Raw genomic sequence first — 18,662 nt, 5'->3', positions numbered from 1 at the left:
TATTCAAAAATAGAACATAGCAAATTAAACAACTTAGCATGTCCCCTAAGATATCATGTCCCATTTTGTCCCACAATTCTCATCTATCAAAGTGCAGAGAATTTCAATCCATATTTATTTACATTTTTTACTGCTTTCTTTACAACCTTCAGTATTTCTTCCATTCTGTTTACATTCTTGAAATTACCTGTAAATCTACTCAGCAAGCATTTTCTACTTTCACAATGACTAGCAGCACACAGAGTGTTCAGGAACAAGACTGATAAATGATGACAGGTTAATGTATAACAACTACTAATGCAGCAGATTCTTGAGAATGCCCCTGTGAACACTGAAAATAAACAGACTTTTTTGGACTTTAACTGAAAGTGAATCATGCAGTAATTTGAGCATGTATAACAAGTTGAACCCAATGAGGAAATGAGCCAGGATTCAACCTGATAGGTAAGGGTGCTAAATAATGGCACTTTTTCTTCCTTTTCTCAAGACAAATGTGCTCTTTTAGAGTTCTCTTTTGATCACAGACATGCTTCAAGAAGGAAGGCATCTAGGCCACTTTAGGGGATAGATCTGACACATACAAAGAGCAGAGCTTCTATGCTTTCAAGCCATTGCCTGAGAGTTTTCTCTGTGCTATGAACGTGTTGAGGCTACCGCTGAAAGGGTGATTTTTTTTTTTTTTTTTAATCACTCAATACCCCATGACTTAAAATCTTGTATGCATCTATGCATTTTTTCCTATGGCAACAGAGTACTGTTTTGCTTTAAAATCTATTTAATGTGTTCTTTGGTTTGGATTTTGTATGCTAAGCTTCGACTCGTTAGCGTTAGAAGATTCAGAACAAACCCCATTTTTCTCTCTGTCCCCTTTTCAGTTTGCATCTGCTAATCTCAAACTCCCAGTCCTTCCCTCCCTCACCACACCCCCCCCCTTGGCAACCACAATGTCTGTGAGTCTGTTTCTGTTTTGTGGATATATATATATATATATATTGTATTGTATTCCCCACCCCTCCTGTCCTTTTTGTAGGTGCATTAACACACGGCACAAAATAAGTACCCAGAAGAAGCAAAGCTGAATCAGAACAAATCTCAAAATATCTTACAGGATCAATTTATAAGTGAGGAAAAGGGAATGCTACCATGTTTGAGCAATATAAGTGGCATTTATGGGTGGGGGAAGAGTGAGTGTTTTCTTACACTTTCTTTCTCTTGCTTCGTCTTACTGATTGCTTTGTCGGACTCACTACTCAGCAGCCGTATGCCAATAAGGAGCTCCTTGCCAAGTCTGGACTTTGAGCAACTCCACAATGCATCTTACCTTAAATCTGACTGCAATTGTGCTTCTATCAGGAGATACCATTGCCACAGTGAAAAAAATAAACTGCAAATTACGAATGGTCGAACAATCTTTTTTCAAACACCAACGTTGGGTAGGGGACAGAGATTTTAGAATAATTGAAAAATGTATTTTATATATATGTGATATTTTGGGCCCTGTGAATGTATCTTAATATCGTTATTTGTGAGACTCATCCTTTTAGGCTAACTACTAAATCTCTTTTGTGGATAAAAAACTGAGGTTGATCAGCTTGAGTGACAAGTCCCAAATCCGGTCACTACTAAACCCTGTTACAGGGATTGCTATCAGATGTTTTTGCTCAAAACCTATGAAGTGAAAGTTGTTCAGTCGTGTCTGACTCTTTGTGACCGCATGGACTATACAGTCCATGATATTCTCCAGGGCAGAATGCTGGAGTGGGGAGCCATTCCTTTCTCCAGGCATCTTCTCAACCCAGGGATTTGAACCCATGTCTCCCACTCCCACATTGCATGAGAATTCTTTACCAGCTGAGCTATCAAGAAAGCCCAATGGCTCTTCCTTTATTCTACTTACCATGAAAAGTCGTTACACTTTCAAGCATTGCATTCTATAACTAAATCATGCATGCACGCCTGGTGAGTCTTCTTTTCATTCTCTTTCTGACACATAGAACAGAAAGCACTGCTTTTTCTTACCTAACGGCACTGCTGCCCACGTCCAGGTCTTGTGCAGTGACAGCACCAATGATGGTCCCTACAGGAGTGTCTTCATAAACCTCCATGGTGTAGAGTGGCTTGCTGAACACAGGCGGCTCGTCCACGTCCAGCACGCTGATCTTCACCGTGGCCGTGTCCTTGAAAGGGCCCGCGGAGTGAAACCGGTGGTCCAGGTGAACGTTGGAGGCCTCTACTTTAAAAGTGTAAGCTTTCTTTGTTTCAAAATCTAATGGCTATAGGGGGGACAAAACGAAAGTGAGAGATACTTTCATATAGGATGTGGCGAGGATGACGGACCTTGCTGCAGAGTAACTTGCAAGTTAGTAGCAAATTATCATTTCCCTTTAAAAATCAGTGGATAAGGGAAGTAAAAGTTAAACAGCTTAAGAGAAGAGACCGCTGTGCCTGGGTAACTTGTAAAGATAATCAATTGCATACATTAAAATGACCTATGCACACACATATGTCAGGAAAGGCTTATTCCTTTCCTGTAACTAGTTACAACAGCAGATCTATGAAGTATTTTCTGCTCTTATCCAACACTGACATCTGGTGGATCTAAGCAGTAATTACAAATACGACAAAATTGAAATTAATGCTTTTTTTTTTTTTTTTTCCCCATTCCAGCTGAGAATTTGGCGTAGCAAAATGCATTTTGTTGTTGGATGATTTTTATTATTTTGATGATAATACCATTTTCTATTAAATATTTTAGAATATCTAAGTGTTTTTGCTGTAAAACGTCTATGTGTGCTGCTGAGGTCTAAGTTCCGTCGGAGTCTTCGTGACCCCGTGGACTACAGAGCACCAGGCTTCCCTGTCCTTCACTATCTCCCAGAGTTAGCTCAAACGCATATGCATTGAGTTGGTTATGCTGCCCAACCATCTCATCCTCTATTGTCCACTTCTCCTTGTGCCTTCAGTCTTTCCCAGCAGCAAGGTCTAGTTTTGGGCCTTTGTGTTGTCAGCTTTACACACATAATTGGTAGGTACTATAATACATTATCAGGATATTTGACCAAGCATTAAGGCTTTGAGCATATATAATTAAAAAACAACATTAGACAGAATATTTGGATGTAATTTGTCCCTGGAGTCATTGATCCTTGATTTTTCACTTTGCTTACATTTACCCTTTTTCTGAATATTAGTTTTATGTTCCCAATAACTATAAATATTACATTATAAAAATATGCTGCTGCTGCAGCACTTAATTAAAACGAAAACTTTAAGGTCACTGGCTCTGACTTCTAATCACCTGTGACAAACTAACACAACATGAAATTAACATGAATATAGTTAATTAACACAGTGATATTCTGGGACCTTTAGAAGTTTCTGCTTTCTCCATTAATTCCCTCTAGTATGACTCCAATGTTGTGTTCACATGTCCCTTTTGGGCCTTCGTACACCTGGGGGAAATAAAGTGGGTTCCTTTCACTCTTTTAAGGACAAGATTGCTGTTTTAGGCATTTCCTGAGAAAAAGGAAAAGAAAAGGAAAAAAAAAATTGCTATGAAATCAAAAAATCACAAATTAATCAAGTTTATTATAGCAAAAAGTAACACTTCTCAAACTTGAAATAAAGTCTCTTTCACAGTAATTTTCACTCAGGGGGAATCTATCTTTATTTTCCCTGTAATTATTCCCTTTACTTTGTTTAAATTTGTCCAGTTTTCACTCATATATTTATTTGCCTTGGATTCAGTGTTTTATTTTCATTTATTCAGCTCATAAGCTTTTACATATAGTACTGATTTTCTTCAACTTTCATCTCCTTCTTTCTAAGACTTTTTATTTGTCTTAAAACTAATACAAGTAGAGTTATTGCACAATATGCCATAGTTGATATTGTGGCTATTGGTTACACAGATAGAGACATAGTATCACAATAAAGAGATGATCCCATAATGCTACTGGTTTGATCTGCCTACAGCTTAAACTACTGTGTTTTCTTAAAGAAATCGGGCTCAAGAAAAGACAACCAATTGCCAGAATAGGATAGTAAATATCTTTCAAATCAAAAACACAAAACTGTTACAATTACTGAGAATTTTTACCTGGAATGAAGAAGACAAGACAAAAAAAAAAAAAAAAAAGCACAAACCTTTTCAAATATTGAAAGGCTCTCATGTTGAACATCAGTTTGGTATACTCTATAAGTCTTTCAATGGGGAGTTAACAATAATTTAGCTTACTAAATATGTCAATTTTAAGTTAAAAAGGAAGAAGTTTCTAACAAATCAAACCAGGCAAAATTAAATTAACATTAAAAGATATTGTCTACTGGTATTAAGACCTGGAAAACATCCCAGGAAGACAGAAGAGACAAAGATAACATGGTTTTCCATCCTGCTTACTGCCTGAGTTGTCTGTAGAAGTACTAAGTCTCCCATCTTTTGATGTATTCAAGGGGAATTGGACGCCAAAGAGATATCTGAGTTATGCATAATTTATAAGCTGTGCAAACTTATAAAATATAGCTTGTTTTTTCAGACTCCAAATGCTCCATAAATGTTAAACAATATAATTTTTATCCTAGTTATCCATAACTTCTGGTGTAAGACAATTTTGACTTCATCTTTGGTCCGTTTGTCTAGAAAGCTATTTGATCTGCCGTGGCTGTCACTGACACCCTTCTCTGTACCAGAATTAACTCCCTTAAAATGAAAAAGTGGGTACCGGCTATTCTTCCTTTCTCTCTCTACTTCTCCTAGATATCAGAAGGCTTCTGATTGTGGGATTAGGCCAATTATTTCTTGACAAGATCTCAGCTTTATTTACCTACTTAAAAAACATGCCACTGTTACGGACTTGCCACTGATGGACTTGTCTCCCCACTTTGAAAGTCATTTCAAGTTCAGAAATGAAGGGAAAATTAAAACCCAGAGGGATGGTACAGGGAGGGAGGAGGGAGGGGGGTTCAGGATGGGGAACATGTGTGTACCTGTGATGGATTCATGCTAATGTATGGCAAAACCAATACAATATTGTAAAGTAATTAGCCTCCAATTAAAATAAATAAATTTATATTTTTTAAAAAATATATTTTTTTAAAATTTCCTTTTAGGAGATCAAACATAATTTCTGTCTTTTAAGAACTCCTGACCTGTCACTGCAGGCAAATACTTAGTGATTGTGGAGATAAAGAGTGAGATGAAATAAACTTTCCGTACATACAGATATTCTTTTAAGACTGAAAACTTACATCCTGCAGTGATCAAATAACTGAAGAAAATTGTAGGAGAAATGTCACAGTAATATCTTAGATGGCCTTACTTCTTCATGATCCTGGCCCTTAGGTAATGCCATTTTATAAAACTGGATAACTCAGAAAGAGAGGGGGAGAAAAAAAAAAATCAATAACAGTCTCTCTCAAGTTGACTTTATCCAGCTGATCTGACAGACTGTCCTCCACATTTTGTCCGCAGGGTAAGATGGGGTGGTGCTGAGGAATGAAGTTCATCTAACTTTGCAATCAACAAAAATCTTATTTGAAATAAGTATAGAAAAAAACAGAATTTTTTGTTATTGTTAGGAAATGAATCATTTTCTATAACAGAAATCCATTATGATGAAGTTAATTTAGTTCTGCCACATTAAACAGAAAACTTTGTGGTACTGCTTGGGGCACATTTAATTTTATGAACCTTTCTAGAAAAGTAAGGAAATGATTGATTGAAGAGAATTCGGTTGAGTAGCTCCTTCTCCTAGGGATGTTTCAATGAAGGAAGGTTAGCAAAGTCAGAGTTTTCAAGAGGTAATTCATATTGTAGGGAGTTATGGTAAGAAAAAAAACAGTGGAGAAATGAAATAAGATATCTGTAAATGCTCTTTAGAATAGAAAAGGAGAAATTAATCAAGATATTATCTTTTTGCTTCTATCTTTTTATCCACTTTCTCTGCTTTTACTTTGCTGAGGTCCAGGTCATGTAAAGCTACATAAAATATTATGTGCCTAAAGATTTTCTCATTTCAAAGAGGGAAGAACAATTTTTGTCATAAAATACAAGAGAATAATCCCCTGGGCTCTTTCAGGCCTTGTCACTTTTCCAGAAAATGTTGAGCAAAAATGGGTAGCTAGAGTTATATTTTGAGGAATCTGAGAAGCAGCTTTGGTAGACCAAATTCCAGCCTCTCCCGAAGATTCTTGCCCCCAGGACAATATAATCTCTTGTATAACTTTATGCCCTTGAGTGTGTGAGGGTCCTCTGAACTGAAATCATGGAATGCAGTATTATACCATGAATTTGCTAAGTTTTATAGAAAAATAAATAATGCAAATATAATCAAGGTCTTTAATCACTTAACATTGAGTTAATTACAAGGGAGATTTTTATTTAAAGTGTCTGATGTAATCATGTGAGGTTTAGTAGAAGCTACTAATTGCTCCCGGCCTTGAAGAAGTACATTTGTGATGTAGGAGCCCACCTGCCTGGGGTGCATATGGTAACTGAGACCGGACCTTGACCAACAGCCTGCAAAGTAAGTAGGGCCAGCAGTCGTAAAGCCATAAAGAAATGAATTCTGCCCAAACTAGTACACTTAGAAAGAAAAACACACACAAAGACACACACACACACACACACACATCTCTAAGCCTCAGATCAGTTGTAGCCCTGGTCTATACCTTGATTTCAGCCTGGAAGACCCTGAGCATAAGACTCATTTATACTCTACTCTGACCCGCAATAGCGTGTGCTTTCATCACTCTTTAATTTCTACTCTTCTATATAGCTTCTATATAGTCAAGGCTGTGGTTTTTCCAGTGGTCATGTATGGATGGGAAAGTTGGACTATAAAGAAAACTGAGCACTGAAGAATTGATGCTTTTGAACTGTGGTGTTGGAGAAGGCTCTTGAGAGTCCCTTGGACTGCAAGGAGATCCAACCAGTCCATCCTAAAGGAAATCAGTCCTGAATGTTCATTGGAAGAACTGATGTTGAAGTTGAAACTCCAATAATTTGGCCACCTGATGCAAAGAACTGACTCAATTTGAAAAGACCCTGATGCTGGGAAAGATTGAAGGCAAGAGGAGAAGGGGATGACAGAGGATGAAATGGTTGGAAGGCATGACTGACTCATTGGACATGAATTTGAGTAAACCCAGGGAGTTGGTGATGGACAGGGAGGCCTGGCTAGCTGCAGCCCATGGGGTCACAAAGAGTTGGACATGACTGAGCAACTGAACTGAACTGATATAGCTTCAGTTTTTATGATGAACACATGTATCTTTCACCATAGTAGTAGAGTCCTCCCTCTGAACAAAATGCATCCTTTAGAAACAACTCTATCCTTTCAATCATTATAGATCTTAATGGTTAATGGAAATAAAATTCTCAGTGAACTCAAATAACTGAAGGCTGTAATGTATCTGAAAGAGAAGATGATTTTCAAGCAAGCAACAAGGAAACAGATTTATACTAGACTGAACAAGGTTAAAAAGACACTAAGAACAAGCTCTTGTAAAGTAGGTTTATGACATTAATGTGTGAGTATGCATGTGCTACGTCGCTTCAGTCATGTCAGACTCTTTGCAACCCTATGGGCCATACCCTACCAAGCTCCTCTGTCCATGGGGATTCTCCAGGCAAGAATACGGGAGTGGGTTGTCATGCCCTCCTCCAATAGGTCTTGCTGACCCAGAGATCAAACCCACGTCTCTTATGTCCCTCCTGCATCTGCAGGCATGTTCTTTACCACTAGCCCCACTTGGGAAGCCATTATGATACCAGTCTGAACTACCTGCCTCTCAGATAAAGCATCATTTTATAGGGAAAGTCAAGTTCCCCAACCAATTAAGTAGTTTTGATCAATACAGTAATCAATTCATTTATTTATTCCTAGCACTTTCTTACTCTACAAGAAATCACTCTAGAACTCTACCAGTACTCAAGTTACATATTAAATCATCCATAGATGATGTCTGTACCTACTTCTTTAATTGATTTATTCAAATTAATTTAAATCTACATAATTTGAATCAAATATTTGATTAGATTTTATTACAGTAAGAACTGAGGATCTCTTGGTTTATGAGTTAAATTAAGTCCTTTTATTTTTTTTCTTTTTATAGAAGAGGGGTAGACAGAACAAATAATACATAAATAATTCTTTTCAGCTGGTGGTAAGATTTATGAGGAAAACAGTTCTAATGGGACAGAAAAACAGCTGGGGAGACATTACATAGAGCAGATAGGATGCACTTCTCTGAGGATGTAATGCTGGAAGTGGGATGCGAAGAACCAGGTATGCGGAAATCAGAGGGAATTGAACCTTAGGGAGGAAATTAAGGGCAAAATTCCTGCATATTTAATTCCTCTTTTCCACACATATTGCTTGAATATCCAAGTGTGTGGGCTTGCCTTGTGGCTCAATGGTAAAGAATCTGCCTGCAATGCAGGAGATGCAGGAGGTGTTGGTTCAGTCCCTGGATCTGGAAAGTCCCCTGGATAAGCACGTGGCAACTCACTCCAGTACTCTTCCCTGGAGAATCCCATGGACAGAGAAGCCTGCGAGTCTCCAGTCCATGGGTCGCACAGTTGGACACTAAAGACGTGACTGAGCACACGCAACACACATCCTACAGTGTGCTGGATGTCATGATAGATGTTGGAAATGGACAAGAATCCCCTGCGGAGTTCACTCTCTTTTGGGATTTGATGGTCAACAATAAGATAAATAAGCAAACTGTAGCATCCAAAGTGATCATAAGTGCTATGGAAAAATCCAAAACTTGAAAGACATATGTGTATAGTGTATCGGGGATTAGATGAGGAAGAATGTGTGTGTGTATATACATGAGAGAGAGCTATGGGAGGGCCTGGTATCACCTACACTGAGGAAGAAATTCAACTCAGTGTTTCACACAAAAAAATAGCCAAATGTTATTTTGTTTGACTTTTAAAAGTGGTCACATTTTCAGATGAGAAAGTTCCTTTAGTAAGAGGGAAAAACAATGAAATCTGGCCATTTTTAAAACAGATTTTTGTTTTGATAAATTTAAACAATATTTCAGTTCTAAAATTAAAATTAAAAAAAACTCTGAAAGGACAGTAAAATTACAGGACAAAAATTGTCTGTCAAAAAATATTAAACTGAAGGAATATACACTTAATGCAATGTATCTCTATAAACATCATTACAGTACTACTCATTAGAAATGAATTTAATTTTTCTATGGGCAAGTTATCAAGGATTTTGTGCAGGACTGCACATTTTTGATAATTTAATGCATTAAGAGTCATGGCATCATATCTAACTAAGCCTGTATTTCAGTGACAATAATTTTTGGAGCAAATTCACTAAGAAAAAACATAATACAAAAGGGAATTAGAAGAACATCTAGCGTTTGTCTGAGGGCTTATGGTGATATTTTCCTTAAGAAAAAGAAGATTTCATCAACTGTTATAAATGTCTAAGCAAAATATGCATCTTATAGGCACATGCAGTATAAATCATGACCATCTGGAGGGACAATTATATTTTTAATTTCTTGTACGATCACTGTCACATTTTACTTCCAACCTATATTGTTCTTCACAATAGTTAAAACTATGTGCTTTAAAACATATACTATAAATTGACTGCAACTTGTGTAGTCTTGAAGTTACTTTTCTCCAATGAGTTTCATATTTCCCATTTGCATAATCAGTGAAACAACATTTTTCTAAATATCTTAAAAATATGTTGAACTCTGCATGGGACTAAGGACAATATTGCATCTAAAATTAAAGCAATAAACCAACATGAGACATTTTTTTTAAACAGAGATTTAAACACCCACATGTTTCAAGCATTTCCTTTATCATGGTGACACAGATATAGTAATGGCAAAGTGTCTTTAGGGAATTAAACTATAGTAGAAAGATCAGATGCATTTAAAATTTGAGCCACCATAAAGTCTCATATGTGCTTGGCCAGAAATGGTAACTTTTGGGGAAGAGAGTAAGGTGGGATCAGTATTGCCTGGGGGACACGAGGAAGTCTTTGGTGAGAGACATGGGTGACAGCCATGTTAAAAAACAGGAGAACATGAAGAGAAATGCTCAGGAAGGGTGCTACCTTCTATGTAGCTGGAAAAACAGCACAGCATCTTCAGTAGAAACTGCAATGAGTTTGTGTGGTTGGCATGTAGTGAGTGAATGTGTGTGCGCGCGCGTGTGTGTGTGTGTGTGTGTGTGTGTGTATGTGTGTATGCAGGGGATGGTAATAGAAAACATACTATCTGCTCTTTATCTTAACAGTAATGGAACCCAGAAGCACATGAAGCGCAAGAGTAAAATTCACTCAGAAAGGAAATGGATGAACATTAGGTGGATGGCTCAGAGAACAGCCCTTGTAATAGAAGAAGAAACAAGGGTGGTTGTAAGTCAACCCATGAGGAGGAAATTTTTTCAGGTTTGTGAGGGGATCAGTGGCTGGGCTTCCTATGCTATTCGGTAAGGGGAATTCAGTGGTAATAGAAGTGGCATAAAAATAAGCCTAGATTTCTGCTTTAAGGAACTGGAGAGGAAGTAGGGTGTTATCCAGGAAGGAGCAAATGGGAGCAGGCACGCTGCTGTTGGGAGAAGTAAAGGAATTCAGCTTTAGATACTTTGAGCGTGAAAAGACTATCACACACACGCTAGAAATGTTTACAAGGCAGAAAACAAGCTTCATTGGTTATGTCAACTCGGGGGAGGATTAAGAGTTGAGCCTGGGGAAGTTAGGTGAAAGAAAGTGAACGTTGCTGATTTGCTTCTGACTCTTTGTGACCCCATGGTCTATACTGCCCATGGAATTCTCCAGGCCAGAATACTGGAGTGGGTAGCCTATCCCTTCTCCAGGAGATCTTCCCAACCCAGGAATCGAACTGGGGTCTCCTGCATTGCAGCTGGATTCTTTACCAACTGAGCTATCAGGAAAACTAGGTGAGATGCTTAAAAACAGAAAATGACAAATACAAAAATAATATAATATTTACAGAAACAAAGAACACCTTCCTTGTATTTTTCTCTGAAATTTTCATGTTTGGCAAAAGCAATAAATCGAGGTGTATGCTTGGCTGTGTACAACAGTTGAGTGCCTGCGACTGTCTGTGACCCGCCAGACTCCTCTGTCCATGGAATTTTCCAGGCAAGAATACTGGAGTGGGTTGCCAGTTCCTTCTTCAGGGGATTTTCCCAACCCAGGGATAAAACCCAGTTCTCCTGTGTCTTCTGCTTTGCAGGCGGATTCTTTACCGCTGCGCCTCCTGGGAAGCCCAAACAAGTATTCCTAATTGTTCTTTTTTTCTAAGAGTTTTTCCAAAATTAACCACGTGGTGGTGCTGTGCTGTCAAATCAACTGATGTCAGTTCACTCCCTTGCCACTGAAGCCAGCAAAAAGGAGTTCAGTGACAACAGCGCATAAGTAAATGTTCAGTGAAATCAGAAGAGAGTTTAGCCTATTTATTTAAAATCCCGAGGAAGAATAAAATACTTTATCTCTTAACGTTTTTAAGGAAAAACTAAATAATTCTCCTGTGTATTTACTGTAATCACAATTACGGTTATTCGAAATGAAATAATATTATTATGTAATAGCAAAATAGTAAGGATTTATTTTTTAGTTCCAAAGAGGTTTTACTTATCTTAAAATAAATAGGGAATTACTTTACTCTTCTTTATTTTAAACAGATGCTATCATTACTTATGCAAAAATAGTACAGAGCTGTTTTAGAAATTACTCAAATTATTAAAATTGCTCTTTTGCACAATATAAGTATTCATCTCAGTATTTAACTGCCTAAATCTCTTAATCAGTAACAAGAAAACCACAGTGTGCATGTACATAAATATGCGTTTTCAGTTCTTGAATATTTATAACTCATGTTAATTTTACATTTATATTTATATCCAGTAAATACATATTATCACTTACGGACTTCTCAGGTGGTGCTAGTGATAAAGAACCCACCTGCCAGTGCAGGAGGCATAAGAGACTTGGGTTCAAGCCCTGGGTAGGAAAGATCCCCTAGAGGAGGGCATGGCAGTCCTCTCCAGAATTTTTGCCTAGAGAATCCCTTGGACAGGCAGGCTATGGTTCATAGGGTCACACAGAGTCATACACAACTGAAGCAACTTAGCACGCACATTCTTACTTATCCAGTAAGATATAAAAACTATAGACTAAAAACATATATTTAATTTAGCTTTTCTTGTAAGAATGAAATGGCTGAATTTAAAATGACTTCTCTCATTTTAAATGCAACCCATGGCCTAATTATTAGATGTGACAAAAAATTTTAAGTTATATTATCCTGACTTCGTTATTGTTTCTATTGTTATAATACTAAGCCATATACAGGGCACTTTTTATTTATTCATACTTTCCGTAGTGCAATAGGACATAAGTATAAAATAAGAATAGTTTCTTTTAAAAAAAAAAAGCAGTATCTTGTGGCTTGGAGAGATATATAAAGCTGCATAATGTTATTCTGAATTCAGAATGACACAGTGAAATGACATTGTCACAGTGCTCATAAACTGGACCCAAGTTGAGGTTTAAAAAATAAAAATGCCTTTTTTTTCATTCTGAGAAGCTCATGTAAACTTGACCATCATTTTTAATCCACTTATACCTTCCATGCATAGAGAAAGAGGAGAGAGGGAAAAATAGTAAAAGGAAACTAAATAAAGATTTTGGAAATGCAATCATAACAAGAATGTGTGTTTTAGAGAATTTTAAGCATTTTAATTTATTCTTTAGTGAGATAAAAAAGAAAATCACTCCAAAAACAAAAAAAAACAGATGATATTTAAAAACAGATATATTCAAATGGAGAATATGTATTTTTAGACTTTTTATATGCATGTAGTATACTTAAGAATATAATTTCTATATGAATTTGATTTCATATCAAAAATTTTCATTGCAATTCTATGCTGAGCTATTGAGAGAAAAGTTTCCAAAAGTAATTTTAACATTCTTAGGGAACCTAAACACTGCTGTTGATATTCACATACATATTTATTATTGTACATCTACTTTTCCTGGGACTGAATAAGTTGAAGATACAATTTTATGAGAACTCTATGTATATATCCATAAATAGTCTTTTAATAGAGCTTTCCCTCAGAAAAAAAAAAAAAATCTATTTAAAGAACTATAGGCCAACTAGTACATGAAGAGATGCCGAACATCACTAATGACCAGGGAAATGTTAACAGCATAATGAGATGCCACCTCATATATGCTAGATTGGTTATTATCAAAAAAGACAAAAGAAATAGTGTTGGAGAGAATATGAGGAAAAAAGGGCCTTTGTACATTATTGGTGCAAATATAAATTGGTGTAGCCATTATGGAAACCAGTATGTAGGTTGCTCACAAAGTGGGCTTCCCTGGTAGCTCAGATGGTAAAGCGTCTGCCTGCAATGCGGGAGACCTGGGTTCAATTCCTAGATTGAGAAGATCCCCTGGAGAAGGAAATGGCAACCCACTCCAGTACTCTTGCCTGGAAAACTCCATGGGTGGAGGAGCCTGGTGGGCTATGGTCCATGGGGTCGCAAAGAGTCAGACACTAACTTAAAAAGACATATGCAAACCCTTTTTCACTGCAGCATTATTTTATTATTGTTATTTAGTTGCTAAGTCACGTCCAACTCTTTACGACCCCATGGACTGGTGGGCTGCAGTCTATGGGGTCGCACAGAGTCGGACACGACTGAAGAGGCTTAGCAGCAGCAGCAGCGGGCTCCTCTGTCCTCCACTATCTCCTGGAGCTTCCTTAGGTCTTCCCTGGTGTGGCTCAATGTGAAAGAACCTGCCTGCCAGTGCAGAAGGAGTGGGCTCAATTCCTGGGTTGGGAAGATCCCATGGAGAAGAAAACAGACACCCACTTCAGCATTCTTGCCTGGGAAATCCTTGGACAGAGGAGCCTGGAGAGTTGCAGTCCATGGGGTAACAAAAGAGTCAGACATGGTTTAGTGACTAAACAAAAACAGACATCATTATTGACAATAACGAAAATATGGAAGCATCTCAAATGCCCACTGAGAGGTGAATGGATAAAGAAAATGTGGTATATACAGTCATCCCTTGGTATCCACAGGGCATTGACTCAAGACCTCTTGCAGATACCAAAATCCAAGGATGCTCAGATCCCTTATATAAAATGATAGTATTTGCATATAACCTTTGCATATTTTCTGTACACTGTAAATATTTTTATATCACTTTTAATATCTAATATAAGTAAATGCTATGTAAATAGTTGCCTGTATGCAGCAACTTCAAGTTTTGTCTTTCAGAATTTTATATGGAACTTTTCCCCTAAGTAATTTGGCAGTTGACTGAATTGTTGGATATGAAATCTGCAGTTACAGAGATACAGAATAAAATCTTACTATTTATGACAACATGGAGGAAATTTGAGGGCATTATGTTAATTTAAGTGAAATAAGTCAAGCAAAGTAAGACAAATATCATATAATTTCATTTATCTATGAAATCTAAAACAAACAAACAAGCTCATAGATACAGGGAACTGATTGGTATTGCCAGAAGTAGAGGTTGGGTAGTGGGTGAAATGGGTGGGGTGGGGTGTGGCTCCTATTCTCAGTCATGTCCGGCTCTTTGCAATTCCATGGACAGTAGGCTGCCAGGCTCCTCTGTTCGTGGGATTTCCCAGGCAAGAATACTGGAGTGGGTTGCCATTTCTTCTTCCAGGGATCTTCCCAACCCAGGGATTGAACCCAAATCTCCTACATTTCTTGCATTGGTAGGCAGATTCTTTACCACTGAGCCACCTGGGAACACCCCAGTGAAATGCGTAAACGGAGTCAAAAGGTTTTTTTCTTTCTCACATTTCCATATTTCTTCATGCCCCTTCCTGACAAAAGACAAACTACATATCCTGAGATAATGACGTATTTCTAATATTTTACTCTTCTTCTATATGAATCAAGTTAACATAACTAGAGGGCTTCCCATCATATTATACCTTCTTGCCTTCTCCCTCCTTCTGGTTAATTTTTCTGTTTACTTGGCACATCATAGCACCCTCAAGCCCAGCTTTATCCTTTCTCATTTCTTCCATTCACCTGTAGCAGAGCTTGCCCTTATCAGAATTCATCCACTCTGAGGTCTAGGCTCATGAACAAGTGTGTGTTAGATATTGATATTCTCATAAAAGTAGTAAATAGGGTGAGGCCAAACCTGGTATACTTAGTGTTTACTTCTATAATTTATTTTTAAATTAACCTTTTCATCTAAGCTGATAACAATGACAAATTAAATTAAAATTAAACTCTGAGAAGAATTTTTTAATGGCTTAAGCGAATTAATAGGCATAGTTGTTTCAACATAAAATATACATGTGTGTGTGAGTGCTAAGTTCCTTCAGTAGTGTCGACTCTTTGTGACCGTATTGTCACCCTCCTCTGTCCATCATATTCTCCAGGCAAGAATACTGGAGTGGGTTTCTATGCCCTCCTTCAGGGGATCTTCCAGGGATCGAACCAGCATCTCTTATGTCTGGTGCATTGGCAGGCACATTCTTTACCCCTAGCACCACTTGGGAAGTCCAGCATAAAATATATACCTGTTGAATCACAAAATAAAAGTTGGGAATGAATATTTCCTAGTTACCCAGACATTTTTTTTTTAATTTAAAATATTCCTCATTGAAAGGAAATTAAGATGTCTCTCATTTCCTTTGTGTTGTTTAATTTTTACTGGGTAATGTACTATTCAAAAACATGTCCACGTACCTTTTTCAACTTGATAACTCCTTCTTGTGTGTCCTCATCTGTGACGATGTCAAACAAATTTCCTCCATCTCCTGGAACAATATTGTATTCAATTTCTGCATTTCGTCCAAAATCAGGATCCACAGCTCTTATTCTTCCAATAGCTGAGCCAACAGGAGAAGACTCGGGAACTTTCAGGTGGAAAATGCCTGATGAGATACATTTATATTTTTTGTTTACAGTGAATTTATTCAAATACATAAAATTACTTGGCTTGAAAATACAGTCTACAAAAAATAAACCAACTGAAAGACATAATAGTGCAAAACCAAAAGGCAGTTTGTTCTCCAATTAAAGGTTATAATTAGGAGTAGTATTTTCACTTTTCACTTCAAAGGATTCTATAGTAGAATTTCAATCATTAAAAATAGAAAGTGTTGAAATTACTAGAAGTATTTTACATACTAACACCATCTAATACTTGCACCTAATATCAAATGTGAAGGTGAGGATATCCATGAAATAAATTGGTACTAATGTAAAAGAATCCAGGATATAAGACATAGATTAAAAAGATGCCTCCATGGGATTCTCCAGGCAAGAGTACTGGAGTGGGTTGCCATTTCCTTCTCAGCCAGGGATTGAACCCAGGTCTCCTGAATTCCGGGTAGACTCTTTAACCTCTAAGCCACCAGGGAAGCCCTATGTAAAAGAATCCAGGATATAAGACATAGATTAAAAAGATGCACAGAGAGATGACAGATGAATAGATAGATGAGCACACAGAAAATAGAAGAAAAATATTTAGATACTTAGAAAAATAAGGTTATGTATCTTAATATTTATTAAAAAATAAAATATTTATCCTAATATTTATATTATGGATATATTATGACCTTGAAATAAGTCATTTTTAGTTTAGTGATTATACTCATTGAGTAAATATTTAATTTTATTATATTTATGTTATATATGTTATAAATATAGGATACCTAAATATTAGGGTAATATTTTATTTTTTAATAAATACTAGGATATATAACATTTTTCGAAGTATCTAAATATATATACATATATTTAATCTATAATGGATTTAAGTATATTGTGCTATAGTCTAATATTAAACTTATATTTAATCAATTTTTCCTGCATTTCCTTCTAGGTATTTTTACACACTGTTAAAATCAAGACATAAATCTCTCTCAATATTTCATCTTCAAAGAAAAAAGTAAAATGCTTGCTTTCTGCCACCAGGGGGAGCACCAACATTACTATAAATTTGATACTGAGTCAAGCCTAAAAAAAAGTTCTATAAAAAATACAACAGAATCACAAAAAAAATAATATCCCACAAAATTAAAACATACGTTGTTTACAAGAATTTGAAAAATTTTATAAGGCATGAGATGAAGAAAAAGATATAGGTTATTTTATTGATCTCATCAATAAAAATAATAATCGATTAAACAGTAGTCTGTTTAAGTCAAAATAAGGAAAGAAAGAAAATAGGAAAATCAAAACTAAACACAAAAATACACAGTTTCAATTAATAATGACTTTGATTAAAATTTGTATTAGTTGATTTTGGATTGTAATTTCCTATAAGTAAAGCAACCAGGGTAATTAATTTGATTTGCATTTCTAGTTACATTTATAGTAATTAAATTAGGAAGTAAGTATGTTTCTGGATAGTGAAGTTCATTCAATATGCTATATTACAATATTACAATCATTTCCTTTAAGAGATATAAGAAAAAATAATAAATCACATTAGGGAGATTCTGCCAAATAATTTATTCTTTACTCCCAACTGTTTTTATAGGTTTTATTGTTCTTTCACAATCAGCTTCAAAATTTTATAAATTAATTAGCTCTGGTAGCTCTTAATTTTTGTCATCTGCCTTTCTACCACTCCCCCAAAAAGATTTATACCATTTGCTCTTATTTATATTAGCCTGCTGCTAAGTCGCTTCAGTCGTGTCCGACTCTGTGTGACCCCATGGACGGCTTCCTACCAAGCTCTTCTGTCCCTGGGATTCTCCAGGCAAGAACACTGGAGTAGGTTGCCATTTCCTTCTCCAATGCATGAAAGTGAAAAGTGAAAGTGAATTCGCTCAGCCGTGTCCGTCTCTTAGCGACCTCATGGACTGCAGCCTACCAGGTCCCTCCATCCATGGGATTTTCCAGGCAAGAGTACTGAGTGGGGTGCCATTGCCTTCTCTGATATTAGCCTAATTTATATCCATTTAATGGACATTGCCTCAATGGGACATATATTTAGTCTCAAGAGAGTTAAATATTCACCTAAATCTTTCATTTGCATGTAATAGAAAATATACAGTGGTATAAAATTCTTGTTTAATCAGTTAATTTAATAGTTAACTGACTGTATGTTGTTGTAATTATTCTATTGCTAAGTTGTATCTGACTCTTTGCAATCCTATGGACTGCAGCACACCAGGCTTCCTTGTCCTTCACTATCTCACTGAGTTTGCTCAAATTTATGTCCATTGAATCAGTGACTTTATCCAACCATCTCATCCTCTGCCAGCCCCCTCTCCTTTGGCCTTCAATCTTTCCCAGCATGAGGGTCTTCTCCAGTGAGTCATCTCTTTGTATCAGGGGGCAAAAGTATTGGAGTATCAGCTGAAGTCCTTCCAATGAATATTCAGGGTTGATTTCCTTTAAGATTGACTGGTTTGATCTTCTTGCAGCTCAGGGGACTCTCAAGAGTCTAAAAGTGGCTTAGTTGTAAAGAATCTGCCTGCCAATGCAGGAGGTGCAGGAGACATGAGTTCTATCCCTGGGTCGGGAAGATACCCTGGGGGAGAAAATGAAAACTCATTCCAGTATTCTTGCCTGAAAAATCTAGACAGAGAAGCTTGGTGGGCTATAGGCCATGGGGTCA

The 18,662-nt window shown here is 36.8% G+C and overlaps 1 protein-coding gene across 2 annotated transcripts in view; it reads right to left on the bottom strand.

Annotated features, from left to right (window-relative positions):
• The window catches only part of CDH12 (cadherin 12), a 326,948-nt gene that overhangs the window by 49,416 nt on the left and 258,870 nt on the right, over positions 1 to 18,662 (bottom strand). For both annotated transcript variants that reach the window (XM_068990423.1, XM_068990424.1), the window contains 2 exons: positions 15,776 to 15,963; positions 2,020 to 2,273 (listed from right to left, as the gene is read on the bottom strand). In XM_068990423.1, the coding sequence (XP_068846524.1) occupies positions 2,020 to 2,273; positions 15,776 to 15,963 (442 nt within the window). The remainder of the gene's footprint in view (positions 1 to 2,019; positions 2,274 to 15,775; positions 15,964 to 18,662) is intronic.

Source organism: Capricornis sumatraensis, chromosome 18 (genome assembly GCF_032405125.1).
Source record: "Capricornis sumatraensis isolate serow.1 chromosome 18, serow.2, whole genome shotgun sequence".
NCBI classification, from domain to species: Eukaryota; Metazoa; Chordata; class Mammalia; order Artiodactyla; family Bovidae; genus Capricornis; species Capricornis sumatraensis.
The sequence above is the reverse complement of the archived record's forward strand: the minus strand, read 5'-3'. Positions and strand labels throughout refer to the sequence as shown.